At 46.7% G+C, this 15,827-nt stretch overlaps 1 protein-coding gene across 1 annotated transcript; it reads right to left on the bottom strand.

Annotated features, from left to right (window-relative positions):
* Positions 1-271: 271 nt before the first annotated feature.
* On the bottom strand, positions 272-14,089 carry LOC122111512 (ubiquinol-cytochrome-c reductase complex assembly factor 2). The gene is made up of 4 exons (XM_042684372.1): positions 13,915-14,089; positions 4,373-4,447; positions 3,546-3,615; positions 272-448 (listed from the first exon to the last, which is right to left on the bottom strand). The coding sequence occupies exons 1-4, from the start codon at positions 14,050-14,052 to the stop codon at positions 321-323; spliced, it is 411 nt and encodes a 136-aa protein (XP_042540306.1). The 5' UTR covers positions 14,053-14,089; the 3' UTR covers positions 272-320.
* Positions 14,090-15,827: the final 1,738 nt, after the last annotated feature.

Below are 15,827 nucleotides of genomic sequence, written 5' to 3'. Positions count from 1 at the left end.
ACTGCTTCCAGCTTCCTCCCACTGCTCTGGGAACAACAGGGAGCCTGGGAATCTCACAGGGTTTCCTGACACCGTGCAGGAAGCACATTGAGCAAGGGGCCCTGCTGGCCTCTTCTTGGTCCAGAGAGAACCCCCAATTTCTTCTGGTGGGAGATTCCCCAGTTGGCCTGCTGGTCCTGGTGGATGCTCAGGCATTCCGGCTCAAGCCAAGCTCTGTAGAGCGGCAAGGCTTCCTCCTGGGAGGACGAAAGAGTGAGTCTTGGACTGTGGGTGGGGAAAGCCAGTGGTTTTATTGATGAAAGCAACCTACAAGAGTCCACTTAGGTATGTGGACGAGATAAAACCCGAGCCCAGGCTTTATGCTTCTCCTCAGACCCCTTAGGGGCAAACTTGTCCTGCAGCTTCTTCCACGTGGCTTTATTCATGTCCTTTATCTCTGCCAAGGTGTCTGCATAGGGAAACAGAAACAGACAGACTGAGGTCTAACACGTGATTGGATTTCAGTGGCCCATAAGGCTTTTCCAACACAAATGTGCCTCGCTTTTTTTGGGGGGGTCCGATCATGGGGCCTGAACTCAGGGCCAGGGCGCTGTCCCTCAGCTCTTCAGCTCAAGGCTAGTGCTCTACACTTGAGCCACAGCGCCACTTCCGGCTTTTTTTTCCTGCTTATGTGGTGCTGAGGAATCGAACCCAGGGCCTCATGCATGCAAGGCAAGCGCTCTACCACTGAGCCACCTTCCCAGCCCCATGCCTCGCTTTTTATACTGTGCCCAGAAACTTCAAGTTGCACCCAGCTTCTGAAAAGCAGATCACTGGAGTAATGGAGGCAATGCTGGCAGTGACAGGGGATAGGCAAGCAGTGGTCACCTGCCCTCCTCCCTGCAGCATCCAAGTGGGCACATTTCTTGTTGCCCTGCTCCATAGGACAGGGCAAAGAAATGACCCCTGACTTAATTGCTCAACTTGGCCCACCCCACACAGACTTTTTGTCTGAGGTGGAGCTGAGGTGAGGGAGGACAAGCAAGCTGCTCAGGTTGCACAGTGGGAAATACTGGAGCTGGAAGCCACGTCCTGGCAGTATAGATTTACTATAAGTATGGGGCTGGGCAAGCATTGGGGAGGGAGACTTAGGCCTGGATCTACTCAATATCCCTTCCAAGACCCCTCAAGCAAATCACAACCACTGAGCCATGGGTTCCTCATCTGTAAAACAAACACAAAAACACCAACCTCCCACAGTTGTGAGGAAACATGCCTGGCACTCAATGACAAGGCAGCCATGGTCATGGCTGTGGACACCCATGAGCCAAAGCAGGGCTTCTCTGCTCATGTCACTGACATCTGGGACCAGGTACTTTTTTGTCCTGTCACTGAAAGATTTTAGCAGCATCCAGGCCTCTACTGTATATGCCAGTAGTACCTCAGTCCTACCAGTTGTGATGGCTAAAACTGTGTTCCAGACACGGCCACATATCCATGGGGGACAGAATGCTCCCCAGCAAAACACCACTGGCCTCAGTTTCCAGGAATAAAGTTCTATGATCTCTGTTTTTATGGTTTTGCTGGTATTGGGATTTGAACTGGCTTATATTTGCTTGGCTTGTGTGTTAGGCTGGTGCTCTAAAACTGAGTCATGCTTCCCATCTGGTGTTTTGTTGATTATTTTGGAGATGGAGTCTCAGATTTTTCTGCCTGGGCTGGCTTTGAACTTCAGTCTTCCTGAGTAGCTAGGTTGACAGAAATAAGCCACCAGTATCCATTTTCTTTTTGGTACTGGGGATGGAACCCAGAGCCTTGTGCATGCTAGGCCAAGCTCTAGCAGGGAACTACTTCCCAGCCTATGTTTTTTTGTTTGCTTTGTTTTTTGAGATAGGGTCTTTTAAGTAGTTTAGTCTGGCCTTGAACTCATAATACTCCTGCTTTCACCTTCCAAGTGCTGGGATTATAGGTATGCCCATTACACCTGGCTCCAGGATGTCTAATTTTACCTGTATTTTAAATTTAGGTAAGTCTCATGATAATGTTTAGCTTTCAAAGCCTGAATTTCCATCTGTTAACAAAATTTCCGGAGAAAAAGAATAGCTTTTCTGAACAAATGAGGTAATTATTTATGGTCAGAGCGCTTACTAGATTGGGACATGCACTACTTCAGACATAAGCACATTGTCCTTCCATGAGACGTTTCCCGAAGTCCAGGCTCTCCCAATGGGGCACAAAATGTGATGTCCACGTGTCCCACACTGAGGATCCCTGCCACATCCACACTCATTTTCCTGACCCTTGAGCCTCTTGCTACATGGTGCTGTGGGTCTTTTCCTTCCTTCAGAGGTAAGTTGGTAAGCTTACTCACTCCTAACAGTTGCAACAAAAATATGAGACCTGCTGTGCAAACAAATGATCAGCAAACTTTCTGGGGCTGAACTCCCAGCCAGAACAAGCTACAGCACGGGCCACTGGTGGGGCATGCCCCCCCAGGCTTCCTTGCTGCCTGCTGTCCTGGCTCACAGAGGCTTTAACCAAAGGGGCAGAGACAGGGCCTGCGAACTCATCTGCTTTCTCATCCCAAACCTAAATTCTGCTCCAACTCTTTGGGCCCCTCACGATGTCACTGTACAGTAATGCTGATAATCACATGGACTAACCCACACTGGAATAAATCTATACATTAAGGGGAAAAAGGACCCACAAAGTGATTCTGCCTTGCCAGAGTATCTTTACCCCACATTTCCTGACAACAGTGGGTGATACCATACATTGAAATCTGCTCAGAAGAATAAGAGTTTTCTACAAGGTCAAATCCCCAAAACATAGTTACCGAAGGCTGCCAAAAGGAGAGCAAAGAAACTTCTAGAGGACCAGATGGCAAATGTGTCAAGGCCATGCCCTCCTAGAAAAGGTTAGCCTATTTTTGTATATAATATCCTTTGTAATAAAAATAGTAATTTTCCAGTACCTGCCTACTTGGACCCCAGCCCTCCTGCCACCCTGCACTTTCAGTGACAATGGAGAGAGGGAAGTAAGGAGGGGCTGCCTGGGCAGGGGTTTTTGAATTCTGTTAACTAAGGTCTAGCCATGACTCCAAAACATACCTACTTAGACCCCTATCTAACCCACAGGCCATGTCCCCTGGGTCAGATAACTCATAGGCGGATATCCCCATACTTGTTTACTGAATAGTTTTTTTGTTTTAATGAAAACCTTTATTGTTTATAAAGCCCCCTTAGGACCATAAAAATAAAATTATTTTCCTTCCGTCCTCATTTCAATGACTTCCATTTGGCAAATATCTATTCCCGTGTTCTCTGCTGCCCAGTCTTGAATTTAAATGTACTAAAGATGGATTTTTCTTTTGTAAATAATGCCTTTGACCTTCTCTGTACTCTATGGCCCCAAAGCATAAACCCTGTAGCTTCAGAACTTCCTCTGGGTTATTGCACAAGGCTTTCCATCATGCAGAACTGTCTTATTAGACAATTTCCCTTGGCCTTTCAAACTCAAAGCATTATTTGCAAACCAACCACACAGGGCAGCTATGCTTTCAATACCTGAGGACAGGATCAGCTTGTATTCTTCCACGGACAGGCCACTAAAGCTGGTGTCTCTGGGGCGAGGATACTGTCACAGGAACAGGAGAGAAAGGAGAAGACATTAGTTCTGGAGCACACCAGTCTTCTTCTGTCTAAGTTCATGGGGCCCTGGGCATCCCTAAGCCAGGAGAACTAACAAGATAGCGCCACCTACAGGTTAGGACGAGGCCTCACAAGACCCAGGACAGATCCCACTTTTAAGGCACAAATACCCAGAGAAATAATGGCTGATTCTGAAGTGGGTGGAGACCAGGTATTGATAACCAGAAACCAGGTTTTACCCACACTGCTGCTCAGGAACTATACTTTGAATACAAAGCCTTAAAAAGAAATCCCTTTTGTATACAGGATTTTGTATTTGGCCATGTCTATTTTTCAAGTCTGAGTAAAACAACACTATGTGGAATTTGACAGTAATCATGCCAGGGCTGAGGAAAAGCACAGCTTTGTGTGCTGCACTTCCTTCACCCTGTCCTCATTCTGGTGATTTGTCAGTTCAGTCAGAATGGATGGTAAAATACATATAAGACCCAGGGTTGTCAGATACTCTCAAGAGCACATGCTAGCATATAAAATACATGGCTTTTATTCATAATTTGAAATAGCTTTTATTTAGGTGAACTCCAAGCCTCTGCCAGCCATCAATGCTGGCTTGGTTGAAATTGCTGGTTACATTTGAAAGTAGCAAAACCGTAATTCTTTACAAAACACTGTATAATCAGATCTTCAGCCATTCTTATTGGTTCCCCATTAGAGGCTGGGATTCCTGACTGTAGCCCACTCACCTTGTGTTTGTAGTAGTTTGAATGGAGTCGTGCTAAGCTCTCATACATCTGATCACAGGCCTCAGGCTCTGCAACCTGAAAGACAAAGCATCCCCAGAGAAGTGAGCAGGGGGATTCAGCCTCAATGCTTCTGTACCTTGAGGAAGGGAGGGCTGAATGTAATAATGCATTCACAGGAAGCACTGGTGGCTCTGCGCTGTAGGAAGCAAACCTAGCCTGCAGTTCCTGCTGTGAGCAGGTTTTTTTTTTTTTTTTTTGATAAGATAAAAACTCATGCCAGGTGCTTGGTGGCTCATGCCTGTAATCCTAGCTACTCAGGAGGCTGAGATATAGGGATTGCGGTTCAAAGCCAGCCTGGGCAGAAAAGTCACTGTGAGACTCTTATCTCCAACTCAAAAACTGGAAGTGGCGCTGTAGTTCAAGTGGTAGAGTGCTAGCCTTGAGAACAAAGAGCTCAGGGACAGTATCCAGGCTTTGAGTTCAAACCCTACAACCAACCAAACAAAAACAAAAAAAAGTCATCAACATCCAAACCTACAGAACACTCCACCAACCAGAATCAAAGATGTCACCATGCCAGGTCCAGGTGGAAAAGAGCTACAACAGTGTGGGCTCCAGGAACTGGGAGCACAGCCTCAGGAGGTCAAGTGACCATTGTATGGCATGTGGGGAAAGAAGGAGAGGGGCAAAGCACACGGTACACCAGCCAGATCTGCCTGTGAACAGTGCACAGGCATGAGAACCTGGGCTGAGAAATAAAAAGTGTTTTGAAGTCAACTTCAATCTGAAATGTGTTGAAGATTTTATGGAAGTCCTCTTCCCTCCAAAGCACTGGGACTTTCATCTGTGGAAGTGGAGAGCTGCTGAACCTCTACAAGAAGGAAACAAAGCAGAGGCGATGTTTCTGGTGAAGCAGGTGAATAGAGGACCAAGAAACTCCAATCATGTTCTACTAGGAAGAAGGCCTGGACAATGAGGACTTGTGGACAGCGAGGAGAAAATATTCAGTGCTTTGGGTGCCCTACTGAAAATTCTACAGAGAAGACTATGTCTATGAAAAATGATTTTTTTCTGTTTTCATACTTTTTCTTTTTTTTTTTTTTTTGCATTGGGGTTTAAACTCAGGGCCTCCTACTTGCCAGGCAGGTACTCTACAGCTGAGCTAGACTTTATAAGCCCTTCCGGCCTAGACCACAATCTACCTATTTTAGTCTTCCCATTGTTGCTGGGATGATAGGTGTGCACAACCACACCCAGCATCCTTCCAAGGAGTCTCTTCACTTTTCTGCCCAGGCCTGGAACCACAATCTTCTCTATCTCAGGCTCTCATTGTTGTAAGGTAACTTATCAGCAAAGCCACCTTTTGGAAGATGGAATATTGGAGTCTTTATTACAACACTAGCAGTCTGCAGGCTGCCCCTTGTAACAAAGGCCTATAGCATATCACAGTTAAGAAACAGACCAGAGAGGAATGAAAGAACAAAAACAATACCAACAAACCAATTCAGCTCTGATAGAGAGCTGAATCAGGATGCCATGATGGCCAAAGACAAACCAGGAGACAGGATACAGGACATGACCATGGAGACACATGAGTCATGAGGTAATGGCATCTGTGCTGATCTGGGCCTAATAGCGTCAGTGCAGGGGGCAGGTCCACAGGAAATTCCCAGTCCCAGGCACTGGACTGACAGTTTCAATTTCTTTTCTTTTCTTTTTGGTCAGTTGTGGGGCTTGAACTCTGGGCCTGGGCGCTGTCCCTCAAGACAAGCACTCTACCACTTGAGCCACAGCGCCACTTCTGGCTTTTTCTATTTATGTGGTGTTGAAGAATCGAACCCAGGGCTTCGTGCATGCCAAGCAAGCACTCTACCACTGAGCCACATTCCTAGCCCAGGACTTACAGATTCAGTAACCTATTAGCCAAGTGCCCGCCCCTGCCTCCAGGGATCTGGGCATGCCTATCACCTGGGAGGTGAGAGTATTTCCTTCTCCCAGCATGAAGATAAGATGCCAGACCCTACAACCACTATGTGGCCAATACAGACCTGGCCAGACCTGACCTCCTTACTTCACCATACTAAAAATGACAAGTACATACCAATCGAGTCTAGTTACCATTTGAGAAGGGCTACCACAGATTTTGACCCTGCTGGCTTTGAACTGACAGCCTCTCATTTTCAGCTCCCCAAATAGCTAGGATATAAGTGTAAGCCACTGGCACTTGAGTCATACCTCCTTTCAATCTTCCCCTTCCTCTGCCCTTGCTATTATTTAATCTTTGTAGTTCTTTACATTTTTTTCCTACCAAGATTCTGGAAGCTCTCTAGAACCAAACTTTCTCTTACATATTTTCCCAGAATTCAAATGATGGATTTTTCTAACTTACATCCTTTCTTAAAGATAGACTATATAGATAAATCAGGAGTTAAATGTTTTAATAAGGCAGCCCTGCTTCTGCCTTTGTGTGTCATTTAAATGAGGTCTCCACTTTCAGCAACAGCCCAGGATTTTATTCCGCATGGTCCACCCTGGGCGCAGGCTCCTGAGGAGAATGCCCAGAAAGCTACCTGAGAACAGGAAGAATTTCAGGCTGAGGAGTGGCCAGAGTATACTGCGGTGTCATCAAAGGCATCATCTGAGTATACAGAGGAGATAAATGTGGGGCTAGTGTCTCCCTGGCTCTTCCCAGGAAGGGCCAGTGGGATGGAGGTCGGCAGCCACACCTTGGAGTACATCTGACACATGTAATCAAGGGCAACAACCAGAAGCCACTATAGAAGTCAGAATAACACAAGCACATCCCACAGAAGGAGAGAATAACACAGGTACAAAGCTTAAAGAAAGAATTTTGGGTCATCAAAAGATAACTGCATGCACTTTATCTTCCATTTGCTCCCTTTATACCTGTGCAGAATATTTAGTGGAAACTCAACAACTCATGAAGTACACATGGCCTGAATGTGAGCATGGGTTGCTCCGATGATGCTTGTGGTTACCAACAGACACTTGCCCCTCCTCAGCTGCTCCCCCCCACCCTCAGTTGGGGAGAGTGGAGGGCAACTGCCTAGGGGAATTCTGGCACCAATGCTCACCAGCTTTGGGATCAGCCATCACCTGACCTCCCATACCTAAAAGAAATCTCCACATCCCTTTTACCATTCTCTACAGTACAATTATTTTTCTTCTGATTCCTCTGAATGGAAGCAAATAAGGGTCTCTCACCCCGCATTTCAGCATGTTTCCTGAGGACAAGGACATTCTCTTGTGACTACAGTTAAACGATGGTATTCAGAACATGCACCACTGATATAACACTCTTATCTAATCCACAGTCTACAGTCCACATTCCAATTGTGGCCATCAGCCCAGTACAGCCCTTACAGAACAGAGGACCACCTGCTGCATTTCCCTGTCATGCACCTCAGTCCCTTGGCCTGTCTTTGCCTTTTATGTATCGCCAAATTTAAGGCATATGACCAACTTAGTCTTTCTGTGGAAAGAAAAGATAATAATAGCCCCTAGTTCTGAGGGTCATGTGAGGAAGTGAGGTAATGCCTGAACGGCTTTGAATTTTGCCTGGAACACTGATAGATTGAATCAGAGCTTGTTTTGAGTATTAGTAAGCCATAATGGCAAACAAAAAGAGAGACATGACAGTCCAGGGAAACTCTTGGAATTGTGGTGGGAAAGGGTATGCACAGGGTACCACAGGACCATGCAAGGGGTCTGTGGGGTAGCCAAGAATGAGTGCTGGAAAAGGACCAGCCAAAGATGATGAGCCCAGGTACCAGGGAGGAAGGGAGAGGCTCCAGGCAGGGACCAACTGAAGCACAAGTTTGTGAGGCCCTCCCATCTCAACCAATAAAAAGCTGGGCATGGTGGCTTATGATAGTCATTACAGCTATTCAGGAAGCATTTACAAGGATCCTAGGCAAAAATCAAGATCTTATCTGGAAAATAACCAAAGCTAAAAAGGCTAGAGGGATGGCTCAAGTGGAAAAGTACCTTCCTGGCAAGCATAAGGCTCTGAGTTCAGACCCCAGTACTAATCCCAAATAATCTTGTTTACTACTTAGAAGGCTATCAACAGAGATATGTGTCAAATTCTGGAGCCTCACACCACACACCTACATCTTACATTTTATAGATTCCAGATTAAAAAAAATAGTTTTTCTGATGAAACATACATTTTTAGGAAGAGTCTTACATGCAAGCTTTAAATTACCTGATTTCACATTCACACCTAATGAGATTACAGACATTTTGGGACTAATAGCAGTGCTGGGTCTGAAAAAGGCAGCAGTAGGGACATTATGAAAAATTCAGCACTGCTCCCTAAATGTGAATAAAATAGATGTTCAACTGACAAAGTGTCCTTTATAGCTCTATTTTTGCTCCTTTTGCATTTCCCCTTGCTCAGTCGTCAGTAAATTTCTCTTTACCATATTAAACTTTTATACATACAAATCTACATCAGTGCCGCAGGCGCTGATTTCGATTTTCAAAATTGAATTTTGGGTGGTGACAGCAATTGGTACAAGACCCCTATGCGAGTCACACAGAGGGATGCATAAGCACTTGTGGGAGAGGGTGCTGCAAACCGCTTTGCTAATTAAGGTAGAGCTGGATCTGGTCCAGGAAGATCTATGTAACAAAGGTCTTCATGACTTGGTAATGAAATTCTGAAGTAATTCATTCTGTTATGAAGCATACTCTTTTCAACTCAACTGCTTATTTCTTGAGCACCTACTATGGAGAGTGCTCTGCTAGGGGGTTCGGCATAAGGGAAACCTAGTCTGGCTCTGGAGAAGCTGGTAGTCAAGTGGAGAGGATACACACGCACTGAAAATTAACCATGTCTCAGGCTGCGGGGCACAGTAGCTCGAGCTGCAGAGGTGGGGTGGGTCCTGTTGCCAGGCTGCCTGACTGGGCAGATGTGGCAGGAAGAATGGTGCTTCCTACAGTGACAGTGTGCAGGCATGAGGGAGCCACAGCCTGTAACCCTGGACCAGAGCATGGGACTCAGGGAAGTGACTGGCACGAGAAGGCTCAGGAAAAGATGTTTCTGGTAGGCAAGCAGAATCCAGGGAGAGCCTCACCAGCCTGGGAAGCACCATGTTCTTGCCAAGTTCTGTTTGGGTTTGTGGTATGTGTGGCACCACTGGTGTCTCAAAGGTTAAGAAACACCTAGGCTGGTTTGGAGGCAACGAGGCCCCTGTGCTGAGGGTGGGGTCATGCTGGTGGTGTAAGAGAAGACTGGAAACACAGGCTGGATCCTGGACTGGAAGCCCTAGTAAAACACTGGACCACAGGACGGTAACTCACCACATGAGAAGCAGTACCTGTACCTTAAAATGTGTCCAGATCAATACAGCTCCTGAATTACTTTCTCTCTCATTTCACCCCAAATGGCTTTTTTTTTTCCAAGAAAAAAAAGATAGAGGTATTTTGGAGGGGGCCCCAAACTGTAATTAGAAATATCATAATGTGTTCTTAGGTCAGTCCTTAAAAATCAAACTTCAGGGGCTCAAAATTTGGGGGACCACAAAATTTGAGATGGCTTCATTGTGGCCAGCATGTGCCAGGCAGGTCCCTACCACATCAAGGAACCAAAGCTCAGCCTCCACTGGATGACTCCACCACTGAGAAGGTGGCAGTGCAATTATATTGCTAGACACCCAAGACAAAGTGTGACTTAATTCAAAGTAGGCCAATTAGTTAACCCTGGATATAATTGTAATATGGCTGGTAGGAAAGCAGGTGGGCCCACCCTGGGTTGCATTTCTAGGTCCTTCTCAGAGTTGGCTCATGTTGGATAAATGGGGCTGGTGTGCAGTTAACACCGCTTAGGAAGCTGCTTATGTGCCTAATGAGCTCATTAGAAGAATCTGCTCCTTCCCCTGTAGTTAAGTCAACAATCACAGTTGTTTTGCCACCTTCCCCCATGTTGTGACTCTTTTATGAAGCTCCCAATGCTGCAGGGAACATGTGTTCTTTTAAGGAGACTTACTCAAAGAAGGCCAAGACCCACAAACATAAACTTAAAAGACTGCACAATAGGACAGAGGGTGTTAAGAGGTGTTACCTGTGTTCCCGCTTCCCACCATCACTCCCCTCCTGGTGGGTTAAAGGGTGGGGGGACATAAGACTCCCCAAAGGGCAATTTGAGTGGGATAAATGGAAACAGCAGTTTTTGTGTCCTGGTTTGGAGTCTTCATTATTAATTTGCCTTCTAGGGAGCCTGGTTTTTCTGCACTGGTGTCCCACTGAGGATCATTTTTCTTCCCATCTACAATGGGAGGCAGTGGATGGGGCAAAGAAAAACAGACAAGAAAACACATGGAAATATGTCTAAAAAGATCTAAGAGCAGGGGGAATGGCCTGCTGCTATGGAACAAGAGACCAATAAGAAATAATTCAGGAGGAATGGTATGCAAGGAAAGGCTGGGGAGACGTCAGATCTGGGCCAGGATGGCTGGGTCTGTTTTCTTTTTGTCTCTTACTGCCAGGGGAACCCCAGCAAGTTGTTTTACTCTTGTTTGTTTTCCTCATCTGAGAAATGGGTGACTACTTTCTTGACTACATTGAGGATGAAATGAAATGAGATCGTTCACCAAGTGTGCTATGTACCTGTGCCAGTTCTTGTGAGGACACAGGAAGCCCAGGGGCACAGAGGAGCCCTGTCTGCCTGCCTCTCCTCAACGAGACTAATTCATCAGACCTGCTTCCCTTCGCAACCTGCTTCTGGCAAGTGGCATAACCAAGGGGATGGGGAGGGTGCATATTAATCAGCCCACTGAGCCTCACCCCCACCTCCTGCTGCCAGTTTAATAGAGAGTCTACCACTACTAGAACCCACCTTTCTTCCCCAAGGTCTTTATAAATGACTCAGGGGTGTCAGGGGGAGTGAGTCACACTGCTGTTTTCTATTCCAGCAATGGGGCTGCTCCCTCCAAAAGCCATCACCAAGATTTACTAAGCCCAGGCTCAATTTCAGGTGACATCAGGATGAGGTACCACGACAGTAGTCCTGAGTAATGTGCCTGCTGCCATCCAGTCCACTCTCCCCAGAACACATCCATCAGCTGTGACAGAACCATCGGTGGTGCCATGACTTGTACCTACAGCTATGACTCAAGCCCATGTAGCCCCTTGGCCAGCTAGGAACTCTCTCTCGATGATGATGACAAAAGATGAAAACACCCAAAGGAAAGCTCTATCCTTTATGTTGGCTAACACAAACAATCAAGAAGGTGACTACATTTAGCCTCTGATGCCCCGCTCTAAGCTCCTTGGGGGTGAGGACCAGGTTGTGTTACTGCAGCTCCAAAAACACTGAAAGCTCCATATCACTTCTCACCACATCAGACACAGAAATATTCCCTTCTCACTCTTCATTACATTTCTCCATCTAGATCTGCTATATCAGCAACTGTACTCAAATGACCTGACTCATGAGCCATAAATACAATCACTTACTTATCTACTGATTCAACATTTACCCTTTGTTCCCCGCTCAATGTGGCAAGTGATACTTTAGGTATTGATGGAGGGGCATTATCCCTATTCTCAAGAAGCACCCCCTAAAAATAAAGAGGGAACACAGCTCTAGAGTTGATGGGGTTTGAAAAGTTAGGACTGGTTGTAATTCTTGACTCAAGTTCTTTATACTGTGGGCCAGTGAAGACCACCACAGATCAGATGAGTATAGAGTGACCCTGACTCCCGGAAATCCTGGGCCAGAATTTCCAATAACAAACACCCCCATCCAATTAGCAGGCTGGTCACAAGAATGTCACTGGAGCATGCTCTTGCTCTGCTAAGTTAAGATGAAAAAACAAAACAACAACAATAACAACAACCACCCCAAACAAAATTCTAAAAATCCAAAGAAATAAATGTCATGTTCCTGCTGTGCATGCTATACATCACTTCATACCTCTGACCTCTTGCCTAAGCCCAAAGAACCAACTGTCTATTTGACATTTCTACTTGGAAGTCAGTCCACTTGGCAACTCAAGTTTAAAGTGTCTAACACCAAATTTAGGATGTTCACCCTATACCCCATCTGTTCCTATCTAGTCTTTCCTATCTCTCTATATGGCACCTAGTTTCTCAGGCCCAAAATAAAAATCTAGTGCTAACCTGAGTTCCTTTCTTTACCCCACATCCAATATATCTATATCCTGTTACCTTGATTTGCAACATTGCAACCTGAATCCAGTTCTTGGGTACTGCCAAGTCCACCCAAATCACCAACATCTTCTGCCTAGGGTACAGTGGGCTTTTCCCCAGTCTACTTGTTTGTTCTTGCCTCTATTTATTTATTTATTTGTCGGTCATGGGGGCTGAACTCTGGGCCTGGGCGCTGTCCCTCAGCTCTTCAGCTCAAGGCAAGCACTCTACCACTTTTGCCACAGCACCGCTTCCAGCTTTTTTCTGCTTATGTGGTGCTGAGGAATCGAACCCAGGGCTCATGCATGCAAGGCAAACGCTCTACCACGGAGCCAACTCCCCAGCCTGTTCTTGCCTTTATAATCCATTGACACACACAACCAGAGTGACCTTTTAAAACTAGGTCACACTGGTCTCTTGACTAAAATGAGTTCTCACCAGCCTTATAAGAAGTTCAAATTGCTAAGCAGAGCCACTAAGACCCAACAGTGCCTGGTTCCTGCCCTCTTTAGGCCTCAAATCTCAGCAAATTCCACCTCACTTACTACCCTGCCATTATTCTGGCTTTCTTTCTGTCCTCTAATGACAGTTTGATTTCCTCTGCAGTAGCTGGAATGCCTCTAAGGTCAAGTGCCCTCTTGGTTCACCATGTGCATGCGTGTGTGTGTGTGTGTGTGTGTGTGTGAGAGAGAGAGAGAGAGAGAGACCTATATGTTTATTTCTCAGAAAAGCCAGATTAACAATATAAATAAATGCTTCCTTTTATCAGGCAAGCCTATGTTATATCAATTGCAGTACTTTTCTGGGGGGCTGTTTTACATATGCCTATTGCTTACTACGTCTTGAACTAGGATGTAAAGCCATACAGGCAGGACCTTACCTGTTGTCTCCCTAGGGGAGGGGTGGGAAGGATGCAAAGGCTTAGTTGGGGCCCTGTAGAGGTTCTTGGGATCAATTCGGTCAACACACGCTACACGACAAGGTACCAGCACCATGCTATGGGAGCAACAAGCCCCTTTCTGTAGCTACCTGCGCCAGGGCCTGGGTTTCAATCTTGGCAAGTGCCCTGGACCACCTGCGGAGCATCTAAGAATACTGAGGCAGAGGTTCTCACCCCCGGCTATTCTGATTTAGTAAAAACATCTGCAGTTTTTACGAGCTTCTTCGGCAAATCCAAGGGGGCAACCAAGTGAGAAAACCGGGGCGGGGGCGTCGCGCTCGGCCTGCTTTCGCGGCGGCCGGGGTCCGCGCGCACGTGCTGCCTGGGCGGGCCGGCGCGCATGCGCGGCCTCCAGCCCGTTCTTTGGCGCGGCCCCTGCCTCGTCCTTTCCTCCCCTCCCCCCCACCATCTCCCCTCCAGTCACCTGCGTGTTCTCTCCCTCCCGAAAGGCCTGTGCTACCCGCTGCCGCAGGTAAGTGCCCAAGTCCCGGCCCTGTTTGGTCTCGTCCACGGGCCACTCCTCACAGAGCTTAAGGAAGCGCCGGTACCGGCTGGCCGCCATTTTGGGCCCCGTTTGCCCCGCCCCCGGAGGAAAGGTGATCGACGCGGCGAGTTGCGCGTGCGCAGTATGGCTCTCAAAAAAAAAAAAAGACTCGTTCCAACTAGGCATGCGCAGTTCCTGGCGCGGCCGGTCCTGCTCCAAGGAGTGGCGCTGCTGGCCTGCCTTTCAGCAAGACCAGAGAGTTCACCCCTCAGGCTTCTGGGTCTCGCCCAGCCTCCAGGGACAAGGCAGAGGTGGAGTACCTTAGGGACAGCTTTGCTTTTCTTTTTCAACGTCTGCACAAACTGAAAAAAAAAAATCCCTCTTCAGAGACCTCTCCTATTTTGCATAAATGAAACATTTGCGTATAAATGCAGGTTGTGACTGGATAAAGGTGTGTTTGCACGGAATCCTGGTTGTTCACCGTTCTCCTCCCCCACCCCCCACTGCTCCTGTGCCCGTCGCGGTTCTGGCTTTGGCCCTCTTCAGCTATTGTCCCCTCCAGCCTCCTTAGGGCAGCTTCTTTCCCTTCGGGTCCTTTGGCTCACCCATCAGATACTTTTTCCTGCAATGCACTGGTTTTTTTCTTTTCTTCCTTCCTTCTTTCCTTCCTTTTCTTTTCCCTCCCTCCCTTCCTCCCTTTCTTCCTCCCTCCCTTCCTTCCTTCCTCCTCTCTTCCACATATCTAGCTATATCACCAATGTGGACTGATTTTTGTTTTCAAAGGATTGCCCCACCATCTATACTTTCCTTAGAAAGCCTCATTCTCCACATTCTCAGCCCTGTACTGAACCATACCTCTTCCCTATTTTAGCCCCACTGACTTTGTGTGGTGAATTTAGGAAGTTCTCGCCTTCCAGGTCTTGAATCTGGGAGTGTACACATAACCAAAACACAGAGTTAATGGGGACGTGGCCTTTGAAGTATAGTCAGACGATACAATATTTTAGTACTTCATATAAAATGGTGGCCCCATGAGATTATATCATCCACTGGTGATATGGCCATCCTAGTTTGTATAAGTCCTTTGTGATAGTGACAAGGTAAAAATCATCTAATGGTGTACTTCATACATATATGAGTGTATTAGACAGCACTGTAGAATTCAGAGAAAGAAATATTACTCTAGCTGTTCAGGGAAAAGAAGGAAAGAAGATCTTGGCAGCTGCAAGAGGCAGGCCTGGGGCCAGAGAGGATGAGGGAGGAATTTAATTTGGAGGGATTTTAACAGGGAACAGCTTCTCCAAAGATGCTAAGAGCAAAGATCTGTTGAAGGAGAACCTCAGGCCCTGGGTGAATGATGTCCATCTGAGGCGAGTTGAGTTCTTGGAGTGGAAAAGAGGTGATCAAAAGCTTCTCTCATCACCCACCATGTTTCCAGCCCAACTACAGCCTCATCCCAGCTGTATTTATAGCCTCAAAGGTTTTTGTTAGCTTTGTTTTGTGGTACTGGGTACTGGGATTTGAACTCAGGGCCTCATATTTGCTCTACCACTGAACCTCACCTCCAGTCCTTGTTTGTTCATTTATTTATTTTATTTTTTTGAATAAAGTCTCTTTTCCTGTCTGGCTGCATACCCAAGCCATGGTCTGCCTGTGCTGGGCTTCCTGCTGTTATTAGGAATTGAGGCACATACCACCATATCTAGCTTCCCTCGGTAGAGATGGAGTCTTGACTTTTCTGCCATATTGGCCTGGTATACTGATCTTCCCAATCTCAGCCTCCTAGGATTGTAGGTGTGAGCTACCAGCACCTGGCTTGAAGCCTGAAAGTTATGATAGCTGCCCTATTCTCA

Source organism: Dipodomys spectabilis, unplaced genomic scaffold (genome assembly GCF_019054845.1).
Source record: "Dipodomys spectabilis isolate Male_0828 unplaced genomic scaffold, ASM1905484v1 ptg000085l, whole genome shotgun sequence".
NCBI classification, from domain to species: domain Eukaryota; kingdom Metazoa; phylum Chordata; class Mammalia; order Rodentia; family Heteromyidae; genus Dipodomys; species Dipodomys spectabilis.
This window is presented reverse-complemented; position numbering and strand designations above follow the sequence as displayed.

Coding starts and splice junctions, on each gene's coding strand:
- LOC122111512 (XM_042684372.1), bottom strand. CDS start 14,052: ATGGCGGCCAGCCGGTACCGGCGCTTCCTTAAGCTCTGTGAGGAGTGG. Junction 4,448..13,914: donor GGGAGGGAGAGAACACGCAG/GTGACTGGAGGG, acceptor TTTGTCTTTCAG/GTTGCAGAGCCTGAGGCCTG. Junction 449..3,545: donor CAAGCTGATCCTGTCCTCAG/GTATTGAAAGCA, acceptor TTCCCTATGCAG/ACACCTTGGCAGAGATAAAG.